This window comes from Ochotona princeps, chromosome 12 (genome assembly GCF_030435755.1).
Source record: "Ochotona princeps isolate mOchPri1 chromosome 12, mOchPri1.hap1, whole genome shotgun sequence".
In the NCBI taxonomy this organism is placed as follows: domain Eukaryota; kingdom Metazoa; phylum Chordata; class Mammalia; order Lagomorpha; family Ochotonidae; genus Ochotona; species Ochotona princeps.
In genome coordinates, this window is record NC_080843.1 from 59,084,385 (window position 1) to 59,099,621 (window position 15,237).

At 40.8% G+C, this 15,237-nt stretch overlaps 1 protein-coding gene across 4 annotated transcripts in view; it reads right to left on the reverse strand.

The window, feature by feature from the left end:
• The window catches only part of RXFP2 (relaxin family peptide receptor 2), a 57,535-nt gene extending 44,118 nt beyond the window's left edge, over window positions 1-13,417 (reverse strand). For all 4 annotated transcript variants that reach the window (XM_058670895.1, XM_004577551.2, XM_058670894.1 and 1 more), the window contains exons 1-2: window positions 13,354-13,417; window positions 292-438 (exon numbers count right to left, since the gene is read on the reverse strand). In XM_058670895.1, the coding sequence (XP_058526878.1) occupies window positions 292-438; window positions 13,354-13,396 (190 nt within the window). In that variant the 5' untranslated portion in view covers window positions 13,397-13,417. The remainder of the gene's footprint in view (window positions 1-291; window positions 439-13,353) is intronic.
• Between the last annotated feature and the right edge of the window lie 1,820 nt (window positions 13,418-15,237).

Genomic DNA, 15,237 nt, shown 5'->3' on the forward strand with positions numbered 1-15,237 from the left:
CTATACTAATTGGATATTCTTATGGCTAAATCAAATTGTCAACCACTTGATGGTAGTAATAGAGTCCCCTCAAATTGATGCTCAAATATGCAAGGGCAGATTAACGTCTAAACACATGGAAATGTGGGTCATTGCCACACAGAAATTGCAAAGTGCTTATTTGTGTTCCAACAGGATTTCCTATTGAATACCAAGTCATATCTTGCAGTTCATCATAACTCTCATTATAATTCTCTTCCTTCTGATTCATGATTGCAGGCAGTATTGGGGGAGCCCAGAGGGAGAACTCACCACAGTTCTCTTCATCAGCACCATTCCCGCAGTCATCCACACCATCACAGTGAAAAGCACGTGGCAAGCATTTGCTCATATTTCCACAGGGAAAATATCCTTTTTGGCACAAAGGAATGACCACACTGCTTTCAGTCAGTGCAAAATCTGTGCAAAAGAGGGGATAAGATTATCACATAACAGAAACCAGCAGTGCCTATGCCCAAATTCTTTCTATGTCTTCCCATTTGATTTTCTTGTGAGTTGAGCTTGCCTGGTATTATTTTAGTGCATGATGTCTAATCTTCTGAATTAAAACTTTTCTTGTATTTGAGAGGGCAGGGTTGGGGGGGGCAGAGAGGACGAAAGTGAGAGTGTGTGAGAGACAGAAACGAGCTCCCATTTGCTAGATTCCTATGCCCACAATGACGTGGGTTGGGCCAAGAATCAAGCCAGGAGCTGGAAATTCCACTCAGGTCTCCCACATGGGTAGAAGGAATCCAGTTACTGTCTCACTGGGTCTACATTACATTACTATCTCCAGGGATAGAGTAAATGTGGGCTGAGAACACAAAGCCTTGGGCTACAGGCAAATGCTGCCTTGTAGTGACCCTCAACAGCCCTGCCAAGGGCTCTCCTAAAGTGAGAGAGGCCTGCTGCCCCTCCTGGATCAGCAAATTAAGCCATTTTATAAAGGGCAGGAGTTTGGGACACCAAAGCTAAGCCATACTCGCAGAAGCATGTGAAGCTGGTGTGACCGAGAACGTGAATGGATTATACAAGCACTGGTGCTAATGATCCTAGAGACCCATCAATCGGATGACGACAGATGGCCTCTCTTCCTGGGGACAGATGGAGGTGCTGTGGCTGCTTCTTAGGCAGCTGTCGCTGCACTTTCCAGGGCCTTCTAGAATAAGCAGATTGACCCCAGAGCAAGGTCCCAGGATGCTCACTGGTTGGTTGTTCTTACCAAAGCCAAAAGTTATTTTCTCTGTGCTTGCTGTAGTGGGGGGTGAATGATTTATTGTTGACCCATAGCATTTCTCTTTTGAAAATTTATCTACCAATGTCTTTTCATTGACCATCTCTGATCAGAAACATTACCCTAGACATATACTCTTTTAGATCAACATCTTGTCTTTTGGTGTTTAAATGTTCACTTTTTCTGCATGCCACGAGAACCTACTTCTTCCTAAATCCTACCTGAGCACAGCAAATTCTGAGAATATACAGTGATGGGTGAAGGGAGGGGAAAATGAGAAGTGTGGCTGTGAAGGAGAGAGACAAGATGAGGCCTGTTGGAAACTAGGCCCAGGAAATGTACAGAGGAGAGAAGGAGATTCCATCTTCCTTCCAATGTTTCTCTTCTACACTCTTATTTGTTGACAGCTTGTCTCCAAGATAGTCCATTGTCCATTTGTCTTCTTGGTAAACATTTTTCCAAATCCTAATCTCACCCATTTACTGATTTGCTGCATACATCTTGGCTGGCTGTGCCTTGCACAGAGAGCGGGTCATGTTTGTACAGGCTGCTTGTGACGAGCCAGATAGAAACCACATTCTGGATCGGTACACATATTTCACGATGCACCAATGGTGAAGGTTCCCCTCCTGCCCACAGTAAAACTCCCTATGTCTGCTCGATGCTACATTTGTACACCCTTCCTCAGATTCTTCATTAATTTCTTCCTTCTGCATTTTCAAAATGTTTGCCTCTATGCTACATGGTTTTTATATTTATGCCATTCTTTCTAGTACCAAACAACCAAGCAAACCTGCCCAAGTCCTGTCATATCTCCAGGCCTCTAGAACAAAGATGCTCTACTCCTCTTCATGGCTTGTTTTCTTGAGGAAGCACAAAGCCAGGCCCTCTGCCTCCTGACCACCTCTCCATTCTCTAACTCGGAACTCTCAGTGTTGGCCTTGATGCTTTGTGGAAACAATGAATTCACTGAAGTCCTTTGGCTTCTTAATCCATTCAGCATTTGTAGCCCTCATCTTATTTGGCCCCATCTATCCCCCAGGATGAAAGCCCTTTCCCTTTAAGCTGTGAATTCTCACTATTCCTGACTTGCTCTCCCTTCATAATGTCTGCAGCTTCCCTTCTTCCCCACTGATCTCTTGAATTAATCAGCTGCTTTGGCTTTGCCCATTCTGCACACGATGCACATCACGTCAGAGCTTTCCACTCTTGTATTACTCAGACCAGCGACATCAAGGAAACACTTTACATAAGCTTGTAAAAAGCTGCAGATTTTTGTTTGCTAAATGAGAATATTCAAAGGTGTTACCACTTTTTAAACCATATATTTCATATTCATTTATCAGAAAAAAATACTATTTCTTTGTTAGAAATTAGAATACACACTTATAGAAGAGGAGGCAAGCCCTTTAAAAAATACATTTTGTTCTGTGTGAGAAATTTCTTCATGTTCATGGATGGGTGAGAGGTTTTTCCCAACAGCAAGGGTCTGGAACACAGTGTTTGGAACCCTGTGTGAGAAAACAGAATCTGTCAGTGGGACCAGCCTTCCAAGGGAGATGAGCGCTCTGCTCCGCAGCTGGTGTGTTCTTGTTCCTTGCTTGTCACTTGACTGTAACTCTGCTTGAGAGCCTCCAGGGAGGGCAGCTCCTGACTCTACAATAATAGTGCAAGCTCAAAGGAGCAGGTGATTTGTCTGCTTTAATGAAAGTTATCTATACACAACCTTAGTGTACCATGTATGTTATTGTGAGGGTTTTCTATTTCTGTGGCTGCTTGCTTTTGCACAGCCAGTGTGGAAGTACACCAGTGGTCTAGCCATCACAGTAGATAAAATAAAGCTGTCATTATTCATGAATGATCTATGAATATAAGATATCCAAAAATATTAATTGGTTAGTTACTCTAACAAGGTTTCTGTAAGGTCAATTACACATTAAAAACAAGACATTAGAAAAATTTTTTATTATTTTTAATTCATTAATTACATTGTATTATGTGACACAGTTTCATAGGTACTTGGATTCTCCCCACCCCTCCCCAAACCCTCCCACCATGGTGGATTCCTCCACCTTGTTGCATAACCACAGTTCAAGTTCAGTTGAGATTCCCCCATTGCAAGCATATACCAAACATAGAGTCTGGATGATACTCTGCTGGCTCTGTCTTCAGACCAGAGAGGGTATACCTAAGGGGCCGTTGAACTTGACTGGACAATAAGACATTAGAAATTAAAATGCTTAACAAAGACACTCTAACATCAACAGTGTTATATATTTAGGAATGAATCTAATAACATGTGCAGGGCATTTACATAATGTACATAACATTATTAAAAACTATTAAAGACCTAAGACTTAATGCTTTAATTACATTAATTCTTTCTCCAGATTGAGCTATACACTCAAAGCAACTTCAGTACAAAGCCCAGATCTGAGGATGTACAAGCACAGGTGTGGGTCTGTTTCTTTGGAAAGGTGTGTAGTAATGTTAAGAGTCACAAAGAGCTGGCCACTCTTGAAGGACAGGGCAAGAGAATGTGTCTCTTCTATGTCAAGTCTTGCTATAAAGGTACAATAAATCAGGTAGGGTATTCTTGGTGTAGAGACTGAAAAGTAGATCAATTGGACAGAACAGAAGGTTCAAGAAAGACAAGCATGCAGGACCATTTAATGGATGGTCACTGGCATGGCAGAGCAGAATGGGAGGCAAGGGTTGATGTGAAGGGTTTATAGGTTTAAATGGGAAAGGTTAAACAATAGAATCTCTGGAAGATAATTTAAGAAACTTTAGGGCAACGTAAAGAAAAGGTAAAGTCAAACAAAAGCACTAGTCACAAATGAAAATCAAACTTCTGCTTAAAAATAGAAGAGCTAGTTATTAGTAAGAGTGGAAAGACCAGCGACATAGTGAAGATATTTGTATAGTCTTAGACTATATGGGGATAGCTACCAGTCATTAAGGAATGGGAAAACAGGCAAGAGACTGAACACTCAACAAAAAGAGGCTTCCAAATGGTTAAAAGCATCTGAAAAGACATTGCATCCAGTTCCCACAAAGGAAACACAAATGTCTTGATGCATATGTCTTAAAGGTAACAAGCTATCATTACTGATTACTAGTAGGCTTATAATTTGTAGGCTATTTGTTGAGGATGTGAAATACTACAAACTCATGCACTGGGGGAAATGCTAATTGGTATGTCTGTTTGGGAAAACAGTTTGTCGTTATCTATCAAAATTGAAGCTTTGCAAATCCTAAGAATCAAGTTTTTCTCCTGGGAATAGGCCCATGCACCACAGGTGCAACTAGGGACTCATGTGAGAATATCCACAGAGTGGTGGGCTTCTAGTACAGCAGCTAATGGTGGGACATCCCTATTCTATATCATAGTGCTGGTTAGAGTCGGGGCTGCTTCATGATCCAGCTTCTTGCTAATTCACACCCTGGGAGAAAGATGACAGCTCAAATGCTTGGGTCTCTGTCTCTCACCTGGGAGGCCTGGATTGAATTTTGATCTTCTGACTTTGGCTTGTCCACCCTGAGTGTGGCAGTGACTTGGAGAATAAATCACTAGATGGAAGATCTCTCTCTCTATGACCCCCATCTTTGAGTGTGTGTGCCTTTTAACTAAAATGAAAACTAAAAACTAAAAAATTAGGAATAATCATGGAAGCATCATTCATAATAGTTCCCAGACGGGAAACAACCCAAAAAGGAAATGGATTAAAATTTTAAAAATGGTGCCATTGTAGCACAGGTTAAGTTTCCTCTGGGGATGCTGGAATCTGCAAAGAAGTAACTGTTGACATCCTGGCTTCTTCCCTTCTGACCCAACTGCCTGCTGATGAAGCAGGGGAAGATGGCCCAAGTACCAGGACCCCTACTATCCATAAAGAAAACTCAGATGGAGTTCTTGGCTCCTGGTTTGGACTGGCCAAAAATCTGGCTGTTGTGGCCATGAGGGTAATGAACTAGTGGAGGTCTCCCCCACTGCCTGTCTCTCCCTCTCTCTCTTACTTGACTTTTAAAAATGGTGCCACATTCCTCCATGGCTTGTGGAAGTAGCCACAATGATTTCAGCCCCAGCTGAGCGAGTGAGCAGGTCTTTACCTTCTATAGATTTCTTGTGTGCCATTGATAAAACATTCGTGGCAGCTCTGACTTGGATGGTAATAAGATACTGAGATGGTAATGTGTACTGCTCTCTGTACCGGAAATGCCATTTATCTTGCTTTCTGCCATCTTTGATAATCATCTTGGAAATCATTTCTGTGAAAAGTTTATTGATATATTCCAAGGCCATTCTCGAGCAAACATCCTCTTTTTTCTCCCCAAAATGTCTTACAGAAAACTCATGGCATTTCATTATGGTTTTAGATGTTTTTATGTTTCCCATAGTTTGCTGGGTACTCCTAATGGAAAGAAATTTATTTTGTTGATGTTGAGTCTTCCCATGGCTGGGAAAGGTCTCAGTTCTTTGTGTGTAATTTGTGCCTCTAACATCGGTGTCCGAGCTTAACTAACATTTTCCAACCTGGCCGCACTGCTTCTGAGTCACATACACTCGTGTGTATATGAGAGAAACAGAGAGAGAGACAGAGAGAGAGAGTGAGAGATAGAGAGTGCGTGCCCAAAGAGCCCTCAATAATAATCCAGATTAATTTTGGTTGAACTTTGCCATTCACCTGCTGACTGTGACGTTGGGTAAGTGCATAAAGATACTTCATGCTAATTTTCTCTTCTTATTTTCCTTTTATTGGTGCTTTAGTTGCTTTTTACTTTTTTTTATTTAACTTGATTTTTTTTTTTTACATGATGACATTTCTGTCATGGCCAAGCCTCTTTCAATTTTCCAGTGAATATTTGAGAAGAACAAGGTCGCCACAGTGTTCTGGGAGTCTGGTCTTCATACTGTACAAACTTTAAAAAACAATGTATCGTGGAGAGAAATCACATAGTATTTGTGAAACCCTGTTATTTTAGGGAACACTAACTTATTATTCTAAGTAGCCAACATTAGCTTTAGTTATTACAGTAAGAAAACAGGAAATAATCATAAAGAAAATGGCCTAAAATAAAGGTGTAGAGGTTTTTCAGTGTCATGCAGCATGTTTCCTGCTTGAAAGGAAGCTTGTAGAAAGACTGTGTCAATTGGTTCACCCTCAGGCATAATTTGAAGGGATGTTTTGCAATGGTTTTCAACGGTAGAATATAGAAGCGAATATATTCTAAATTTTTTATAAACCGTGAAAGTAAAAATAGAAGGAAATTAGGAGTGAAATAAGTATCTATGGTGTTATAAAATGTTTAGCCTATGTAGGTGAGATCGGATCTCTCAAGGCATGAAAACAAACAGAATAAAAAGAAAGAAGCAGGTAGTGACCTATTCAGTGTTCTCTGGCTGGACCATAATTGAACAAAATAGGGGCTAATGAAGGTCAAGGTGGTGAATGGCAAAGAGAATATGGCCCCTAATCAGAGGAGCCTGCTCTCAAACACTTCATGCTCTGGGTTTATTCATTTCTGTAGAAGCAGGGGGTGATCAGCAACATCAAGACTGTAGGAACACTCTACAAAGTCATAGTTTCTGAATCACACCATACATTAAAAAGCTGAGTGAGGCTTATTAGACATTTTAGGTTCTGCTCTTCCCTTAACAAATATTTATCCTTATAACCCTCAAATTTAAAACAAAGAATTCATGTGTTAAATGATCCAACTGAACCCAACTAGCAATCCTGCTATACATAAAATATGCAACAAAAATCAGTGTATCTTGCAGAAAAAAAAAAGGTCTACCTGAAGCTCAGTGCTGGAACCAAGCCTTAAGTATTAAAGAGGGGGTAGAATGGCTCTTCTGTCCACTCGACATTGGGAATTGAGTGATGCTGTTTGCCCACAGGTGCTGGCAAAGCAGTGGTGCTACCTCTGCCAGTAGGGCATGAGCTTTAGAACTGATCACACACAAAGAAAATGCCCCTGAGATGCTAACTTGAAGCATGCTTCTGATCTGAACACTCCATGGGCTATGTGGAGGCAGCTATGAGGACATGTGGGAAGCTAAAAATCTTCCAACATTAGGAAATGCCCAAGGTCAGATATAAAGGGGGAATTTATATCTGAGAAACTAAGCAGTTTTAGAGCTTCGACTTTACAACGTATTTGTTTAAAAGACAGTGTTACAGAGACAAAGTGGAGTGAGAAAAGGAACAATCTCCCCTCTGCTGGCTTGATTTCCCAAATGGCCACATGGCTGTGGCTGGGTCAGGCTGAGGCAGGAGCCTGGAACTCCATCCAGCTCTCCTACATGGGTGGCAAAGCCGTAAACACCTGGGCCATTCTTCTGTTGCTCTCCCAGGTGCATTAGCAGGGAGCTGGATCAGACGTGGAATGGCTAGAAGATGAACTGGCAGTCATATCGGATACCGGTATCACAGGCAATAGCTTAATTCACTGCATCATGATCTTGGACCTGGTGATAGAGCTTAGGGTGGGCATCTGGTCTAGCAGTTAAGAGGTTTACATTCCACACTACCTAGCCCATTTCAGCTGCTGACTCTAGCTTCCCACTGATTCACATGCTGGGGGCAGTGGCATTGGCTCGAGTAATTTAGTAGTTGGGAAACACTAAATCAATTCCTGGCTCTTATCTTTGGGCTGTCCCTGTGCTGACAACGGTGGGTACTGGGGGAATGGAATGGCAGATGGGAGCTCTATCAAACTCTGTGTGTTTGTCTCTCTGCCTTGTCAATAAATGGAAAAGTAGTATGACATTTGTGTGATTAAAATTGTCAAAGAACTTAGGGAACAAACAGCATAAAATAAGAAAGGATGTTTAGGGCCCAGCATGATGTCTCATTGGCTAAATGCTCAACTTGTAAGCCCCAGGATCTCTTATGGGCACTGTTTCCTTTCCCTGATGCTTGCCATCCAGCGTACTGCCTGGGAAAGCAGTGAATGATGGCCCAAAGCCTTGGGACTCAGCACCCATGTGGGAGACCTAGAAGAAGCTCCTGGCTTTGGATTGGCTCAGCCCCAGCCATAGCAGCCCTTTGGGCAGTGAACCACTGGAGGCAAGATCTTTCTGTCTCTTCTCTCTGTACATCTGATCTGCCTTTCCAGTAAAATAAATCTTAGAAAAAGAATGGAAGTTTATTAAACAAGAACAGATCACTGTAAACATGGTTGGAATTCTTGGAATGAAACATGGGGACTAAAAAAAAAAACAGATTTAGTAAACTAGAGTCAGAGAAAGGGATATTTAAATTTGTCTTTTCCTCACTAAACAAATTTTATTAACATCAAATTTCCTAGAGCAAAGACAAGAATAATTCTACCATTGGTAAGAAGGATGTGGCTTAGTCCAGGGATGCTCTGAATCGGCTGATAACAAATTCAGGCCTGTACCACTTCGGCAGAAATCCCTAGGTTAAATACATTGGAGTCTTGACACACATCTACAGAAACATAGACATGCACATACATATGCACATAATCATTTAATTTAAAAAGTTGAAACAATACCTAAGCTATAAATTCCATAGCATCTCCCAATAGGCCTGGAGCAAAATTCCATACTCAAATATGTTAGTGGTTGCCTACAGCACAATGTATGAAGTTTGGCTATAAGTATATTACACATGTGACACTAAATAGCCTCTTGTCAGTTCTTCCCAGATTTTATAGGCATTCAAATATGCAGTTTTCAGTGTTTTCAGGATTTCAGGATCATGAAGAAATCACAGAACTAACATGAAGAGAGGAATTAAGACGTTGGGATAGTCGTTTGGTTTTGGTTGGGCATACATTCAGCCATCCTGGCCACAGAAATGGCAGGAAATGGCAGGAACAGAACCAATAACAAGAAAGGAGGATTCTCAGCCCAGGCAGGGTGGTGGAGGTGAGGCACTCATGGGGGAGGAAGTCTTCGCTAAGGTCAAAGGAACCATCAGCACGGAGCATGTGCAGGGATCAGAGCATGGGAGGCAGTGAGGGTGGAGCCAGAGCTGGAGAACAGACAGCTAGAGACTTGGGAAGCAGGCAAGGGGATGGGAGATGGAGATCCCAGGGGAAGGACATCAGGAGGAGGGCGGCAAGCAGATGAGATGGAGAAACGGTGGGAAGAGATGAGTGTGCAGAGGTGAAGTGTGGAGGGTAGCAGGAGGGAAGAAGAGTGGCAGGAAGGGATGTGGAGAAGGGAGAGAGAGAGGTCAGAGCCACTCCTTGGAACAGCGTAAAAGAAGAGCAGAAGAGAGGAAGGCCACCAAACCCACTGATGGATAAATGGATAAGGAACGCAGGGCTTTGATGCACAGTGGAATATTACGCTGCAAAACGAAGACTGAAATCCAGGCGTTTGCCCCAAAATGAGGGGGCTGAAGATTATGGGGCTCCGGGAACTAGATAAGCACTGCATCTTCTCCCTCCTATGTGCACACTGAAGAGATGTGGATGGGAAATTAGCATCGTGAGTACGAGAGAGTGGGAAGGACTAAGGCAGGAGAGGCACAGAGGGGGGACAATGGGGGCCAAAACACAGACAGAAGTTATCACAGCTCAGCTCCTGCAACCCACTGGGCTGAGCACAGGTCACAGCCACGCAGTCTACACTGTATAAAGACAGCAGAGAGAGAAGAAGCTGAGACTCACAGTGGAAACGCTAGCTGGCCGAGTCAGTCTTCTCATGCTGACTTGTGTGGGAATATCGCACCGCAGCCCATAAAATATATACACATTATACACATTCCATGTTCACTGATTTAAAAAAAACAAAAAAGGCTCTTATGTTTTAAAACATTGATTTATTTTTATTGGAAAGTCAGATATACAGAGAGGAGGAGAGACAGAGAGGAAGATCTTCCGTCTGATGATTCGCTCCCCAAGTGGCCGCAACGGCTGGAGATGAGCCAATCCGAAGCCAGGAGCCAGGAACCAGGAGCTTCTTTCTGGGTCTCCCACGCGGGTGCAGGGTCCCAAAGCTTTGGGCTGTCCTCAACTGCTTTCCCAGGCCACAAGCAGGGAGCTGGATGGGAAGCGGGGTTGCTGGCATTAGAACCAGCGCCCGTATGGGATCCTGGCACATTCAAGGTGAGAACTTGAGCAGCTGAGCCCAGAAAGCTCTAATTTTATCATGTTGAACTGAAAGACTTTTAACTTTGCAATATGATTCATTTTAATTGTATTCCTTTCTAAAACATTCAAAAGGCTGCTTATCACATGAACACTGAACCAACCACTTGATTCCAGCTTTGAGCGGCATTCCCAAGAGGCACATTCCAACACTGACCTTCACCACTGACAGTTTTTAAGCTCGGATTTTTAGAAAGATACTTCTGACCTCCAGGAGTATAGAGTGAGAAACGGATGCCTGTGAAGTTTATTTTTCATTTTCCAGTTAAGTCAGCTTCCAATTTCACTATTATTTCTCATTCAAAACAAGCACATTCATTTCGCTTCATGCATGTTAAGTTGTGTATTTATCAAGTAAGTCAGCCAAGCCCTAGGGATGCTTAAACAAATATTCACTTTGATATATTTTATGCATTTACCACTGTGGTGGAAGGTTATTCTGGCTATTATTTTCCATGACAAAAATGTAGTACTTTCAGTATCATCTTATTGGAAAAGCAGCTGACTCACTTTCTCTCTCAAGTGGCAGGCACTTCTGTGACTTCCAGTGGGGGTCTTAACATGCTTTTCACGCATCTGGTTGTATTTGTTCACAGTGGGATGAGCAAACGAGGAAACATCTGTGGTGAGATGTATTTAGCTGCTGCTTCTCCACATAGTGACGCTCCCAACACAGTCACTTCAGAGTTCTCCACTTATCCCTCCTCTCTCACAGCGCGCTGCACTCGCCCTCAAACGGATGAGTTTCTTCTTCATTAGAGGTGCCGCGTTAGGCCCTCTGGAAGTCAGCTCTGAACCATAATTGATTTTCACAGCCATCTGCAGCACGAATGACACTGTGTGACACGAAAATGTAGCAAAAACCGTTGCTCTAGCTAGAGCCGCCAAGTAGAACTGAACCGAGTCAGACTCCGACTTGCTTGATGGCGGCCACTAGGGGGCAGTCCAACACTGCTCACTGCAAGAAGTGCTGCTTGGGCCCTCCTGTCCGAGTTTGTGGGTCAGCAAATCATTTTAAGAGTAACAATCAGGAGTTAGCAGGCGGAATGTTCAATACGTTTTCCTTTATTTTCCCAGATAAAATTGTTTTTAATTTGCAATATTATCCCTAACTGTCCACGAAAATACCTTTTCATTTAAGTGTTTTGATACCAGCTAACAAGGATACAGAGAAAATGTAACAATAGGATAGGTTCTGTAGCCATCAGTTAAATGACAGTCAATTTCATTCCTCTGTTGGACCCTTCGGGTTCAACATGACCAGAAGAGAGAGGGTAATCATATAATTTTTAAAATGTTTATATTCAGAGCTAAGAACCTATCACAACTCATGACTTAAATTTCTAAAGCAGTAGTTGCATAATTCCCAATGATCTTCCTTTATTATAAACAGCCTTACCATTTTACCTTTCTACAATTCAACTGTGAAAAAGAAAGGTATTTGGTTTATAACTAGCAAAAGTTATTTTATGATATTAATAGGCTTTACCTTGAAGTCACTTTAAGTATAATACTTTAACTGAAAAGTAATGTGAAATGATGACATAAGAATTACAATAAATATTTATTTGGTTGGTACCATGCACATGAAATATGACGTGTTCTAGAAATTAAAAAATATGAATTATGTGGTTGACATTTCTTTGAGTTTAAAGAACATGGCAAGTACCATCAGTTAAACACATTAGTAAAAGTTCATTAGGGCAAGAAACCAATGAACTGTACCATCGTTAATCAAATCATCTTTTAAGGGCACAGATGAGTGATAAACTGAGAAACTCCTTCAAAATTGTTTATGCCTGAAAATCCCGTAACACTAGATATTCCAAATGTGGATAGAACTTCAATGTCTCAACTCATATCTTAAAGAAATAAAGTGTTTTCTGTAAGTGAATTTTATGCAACTTTCAATATTGTTTCTCCTTAGAAAATACTTGTTTTTTTAATGTGAGAAGATTACAATATAAAACAGTTTCATAGTGTACTGAGATGATCAAACAAGTTGAACTGAATTTTTACCATCACTTTAGGTTCTAAATAAAAATTAAACAAACCTTTCATTTGCTAGAAGTTATTCAACAATTGCTCATAAATATGATAATTCATTCTAAGGTTAAAAATATCCAGTTGGAATTTATTCCATAAAACTGAGTATTTCAAAAATTTTAAACCAAGTTCTCAGAAAATAAAGATAATTTCAATTTCCTTTCTTCTCAGAGGTCCAGCATATCTTTATGAAAACTTATAAATTAAAATACATGCAATTTGGAATGACAGTAAGGCGAAATTTAGCAGACTTTGAACACAAGGAATAGATTATTCACAAGTGTGTAAGATTATGGCAAAGCAAGAGTTCTTTAAAACCAGGTGGATATAAGTTTTTTTGGGGGGGCAAGGGAGTCAGCTTTACAGAATTAGCAGTCTGCTTGACATAAAAATTTCCCCAAATTAAAAACAGAATGGAGAATTATCTACTCTTTTGCAGACTTTTTAACAATTTTTTCTGAGTTAGGTCCACTCTAAGGGATAGTTTTTCTTTAGATTTATCTGTGGCTTCCTGTTACCTGCTAACTCTGTCAATTTCGAAGTCTGGTTTGTAACCAACAAATATTTTATGAATACATTTCAACAGGTTGAACTCTCATGAGGTGAAATCTTATTTATTCATCTGTTGGATTTTAAAAATACTTAAAGTTCTTGTCTCTGTTATAATTGATGCACACTTTAAAAAACATTTCATCTACAACTTTTGTAAATAGATTAAGGCACATTCCCATGAAAAAAAACAATTTGTAGCATCCAGAAATCGCTAGGCGACTGCACGAGGCTACCAGCAGTTAGTGACAATGACAGCAACAGGCAAACTCGGTGTGCGCTCCTGCGACCCGGCTATCAGCCACGGGGGGAGGAAGACATCCTATATTCTTTGGAAAATGCATTCACTGAAAGTGAGAAATCAGGAAGCTTACCTTTGACATTGATCAGAAGGAAGAAGTGAAGTACAAAGAGCATGGTGATCCAACGGGGGCTGCAGAGACGGGTCATAGCAGAAGATCCCGGCGCTTTCAGCAGTTGAGTTACTGGTGTGTCCTCCTTCTGGTACACAAGGAGTTCTGATCTAGCAACTTCGGTGCCTCCCATGTGTCTGAGCATGCTCGCAGCCAGCTCTCCCCTGGCCTGGGGGAGGCCACCTCTTGTCACCACACAGTCTGATTGTCTTGTTCTTTCTTACGTTTCATTTTACTTTAAATCTGTAATTGCATTCCTGCTCCTTACCTCCACACGGTGTGTAAAGATACAGATATACATAAAACTTTGGCACTATTAGATAAGAAGCGTGCGTTGATCCCTTAACCTTTCTGCCTTAAATCATGCAGAGTAATTTCCACTAATTTAGATACAGACATGTGTTGAGATTCTGAAATATGAATGGGTACAGCTCTACATTGGCCAGGCGTACTTTCTGTGCAGCAGTAAAATGATCAAGAGCCACTTGCTGCAAACTTCTTGAACATCTTCTACTCACACAAATGTTTTCAAAAGAATACAGAAATATAGTAATAATGAAAACGCATGGTTTGCATTCAATAATTTTTCTATAAAACATTTGCACAAAATTTTGTACTTTTCCCCCAGAATATTCCTTTTTAAACATGGATATTTCTTGCTTTAACTCTGTGTTGCACACCTATTAAAACACATTCATTAGAATTTAGTTCCTACATCATGGCTAGTGCAAGATGAAGTATAGGAAGGGATTTGGGCTGTGGGATTATGTTGATCCTGGTTAAATCACAAAGAATTCTCCGAGAAAACATGGTAGAACGTTTCCTCTTCAGAGTACAAGCCTCACTCAGTGGAGAATACTTCCACGGATAACACAACGCAGCCCTGGTTTGGACAGAAGATTTTCTAACAGAATGATACGGAGTCTCATCTTCTTGCTGTTAACCTTATCCTAACAACACTGTTGGAAAAACTGTCTTGTGATGAGAGTCTTTTTTCATCGCAAACCATAAAAGACAAGGGTTTGCCTTGTTCTTCCTTTCCTTCCAGCATTGATAGAATGAGAAGTCAAAGAGAATTTAAAATGAAAATATTTTATTGATCACATGATGTAGTTAGGTCTTCTCTCTTTGAAGAAATGGGTAAGTTTAATTCCCCAGGACACCTTCCAGATACATTTAAAGATACTCATCGGAGTTTTCAAGCCCCAAGAAGTAAGAGAGAGAGAGAAAAAAGTCAAAGATGAGAAGAAACATTTCAAGATCTTTTCTTACATTTTAAGCACCTTTTCCCCTTCCTAACCTTGAGATCTTTTTCAGATAACACAAATTTCCTTACTTTGTTTTTTTAAAAAAAACTGAACGATTGGGCTGTCTTACACTCTGTTCCTCAGAGATGATGGATGCTAGTTTCTGGTGTGGGACACTCGAATGTGAATATTATAAGTGCAATTAAATCTCATGGATTATTCATCATAAGTCTATTTGAAGCTTAAATATGTTTCCTATGGGACAAAATGTCTTGGAATAAGAGGAAATGTTAAGATTCAGTTTAGATTTCTTTGTGAATAGAAGCCTGAGCAATAGATTTAAATCACTAACAGGGAATCGTTACGCTTTTTTGTTAGATTTTTCAAAGATAATGTTTGAAATATTAACATTCTTGGATCTGGAACTCCGTAATGGTAAGCAATGGTTAAGAACCTTCTTAATTCCTTATTTGGATTTTAAAGGCAGAAAGTGCAAGCGGTGATTTGCCCTCTCATTCAATATGTTTTAAGTTGAAACATGCAGTGTGACTATCTAGCCTTTTGAACTGCACCTACCAGGGCTGAAAGGTACACAGGA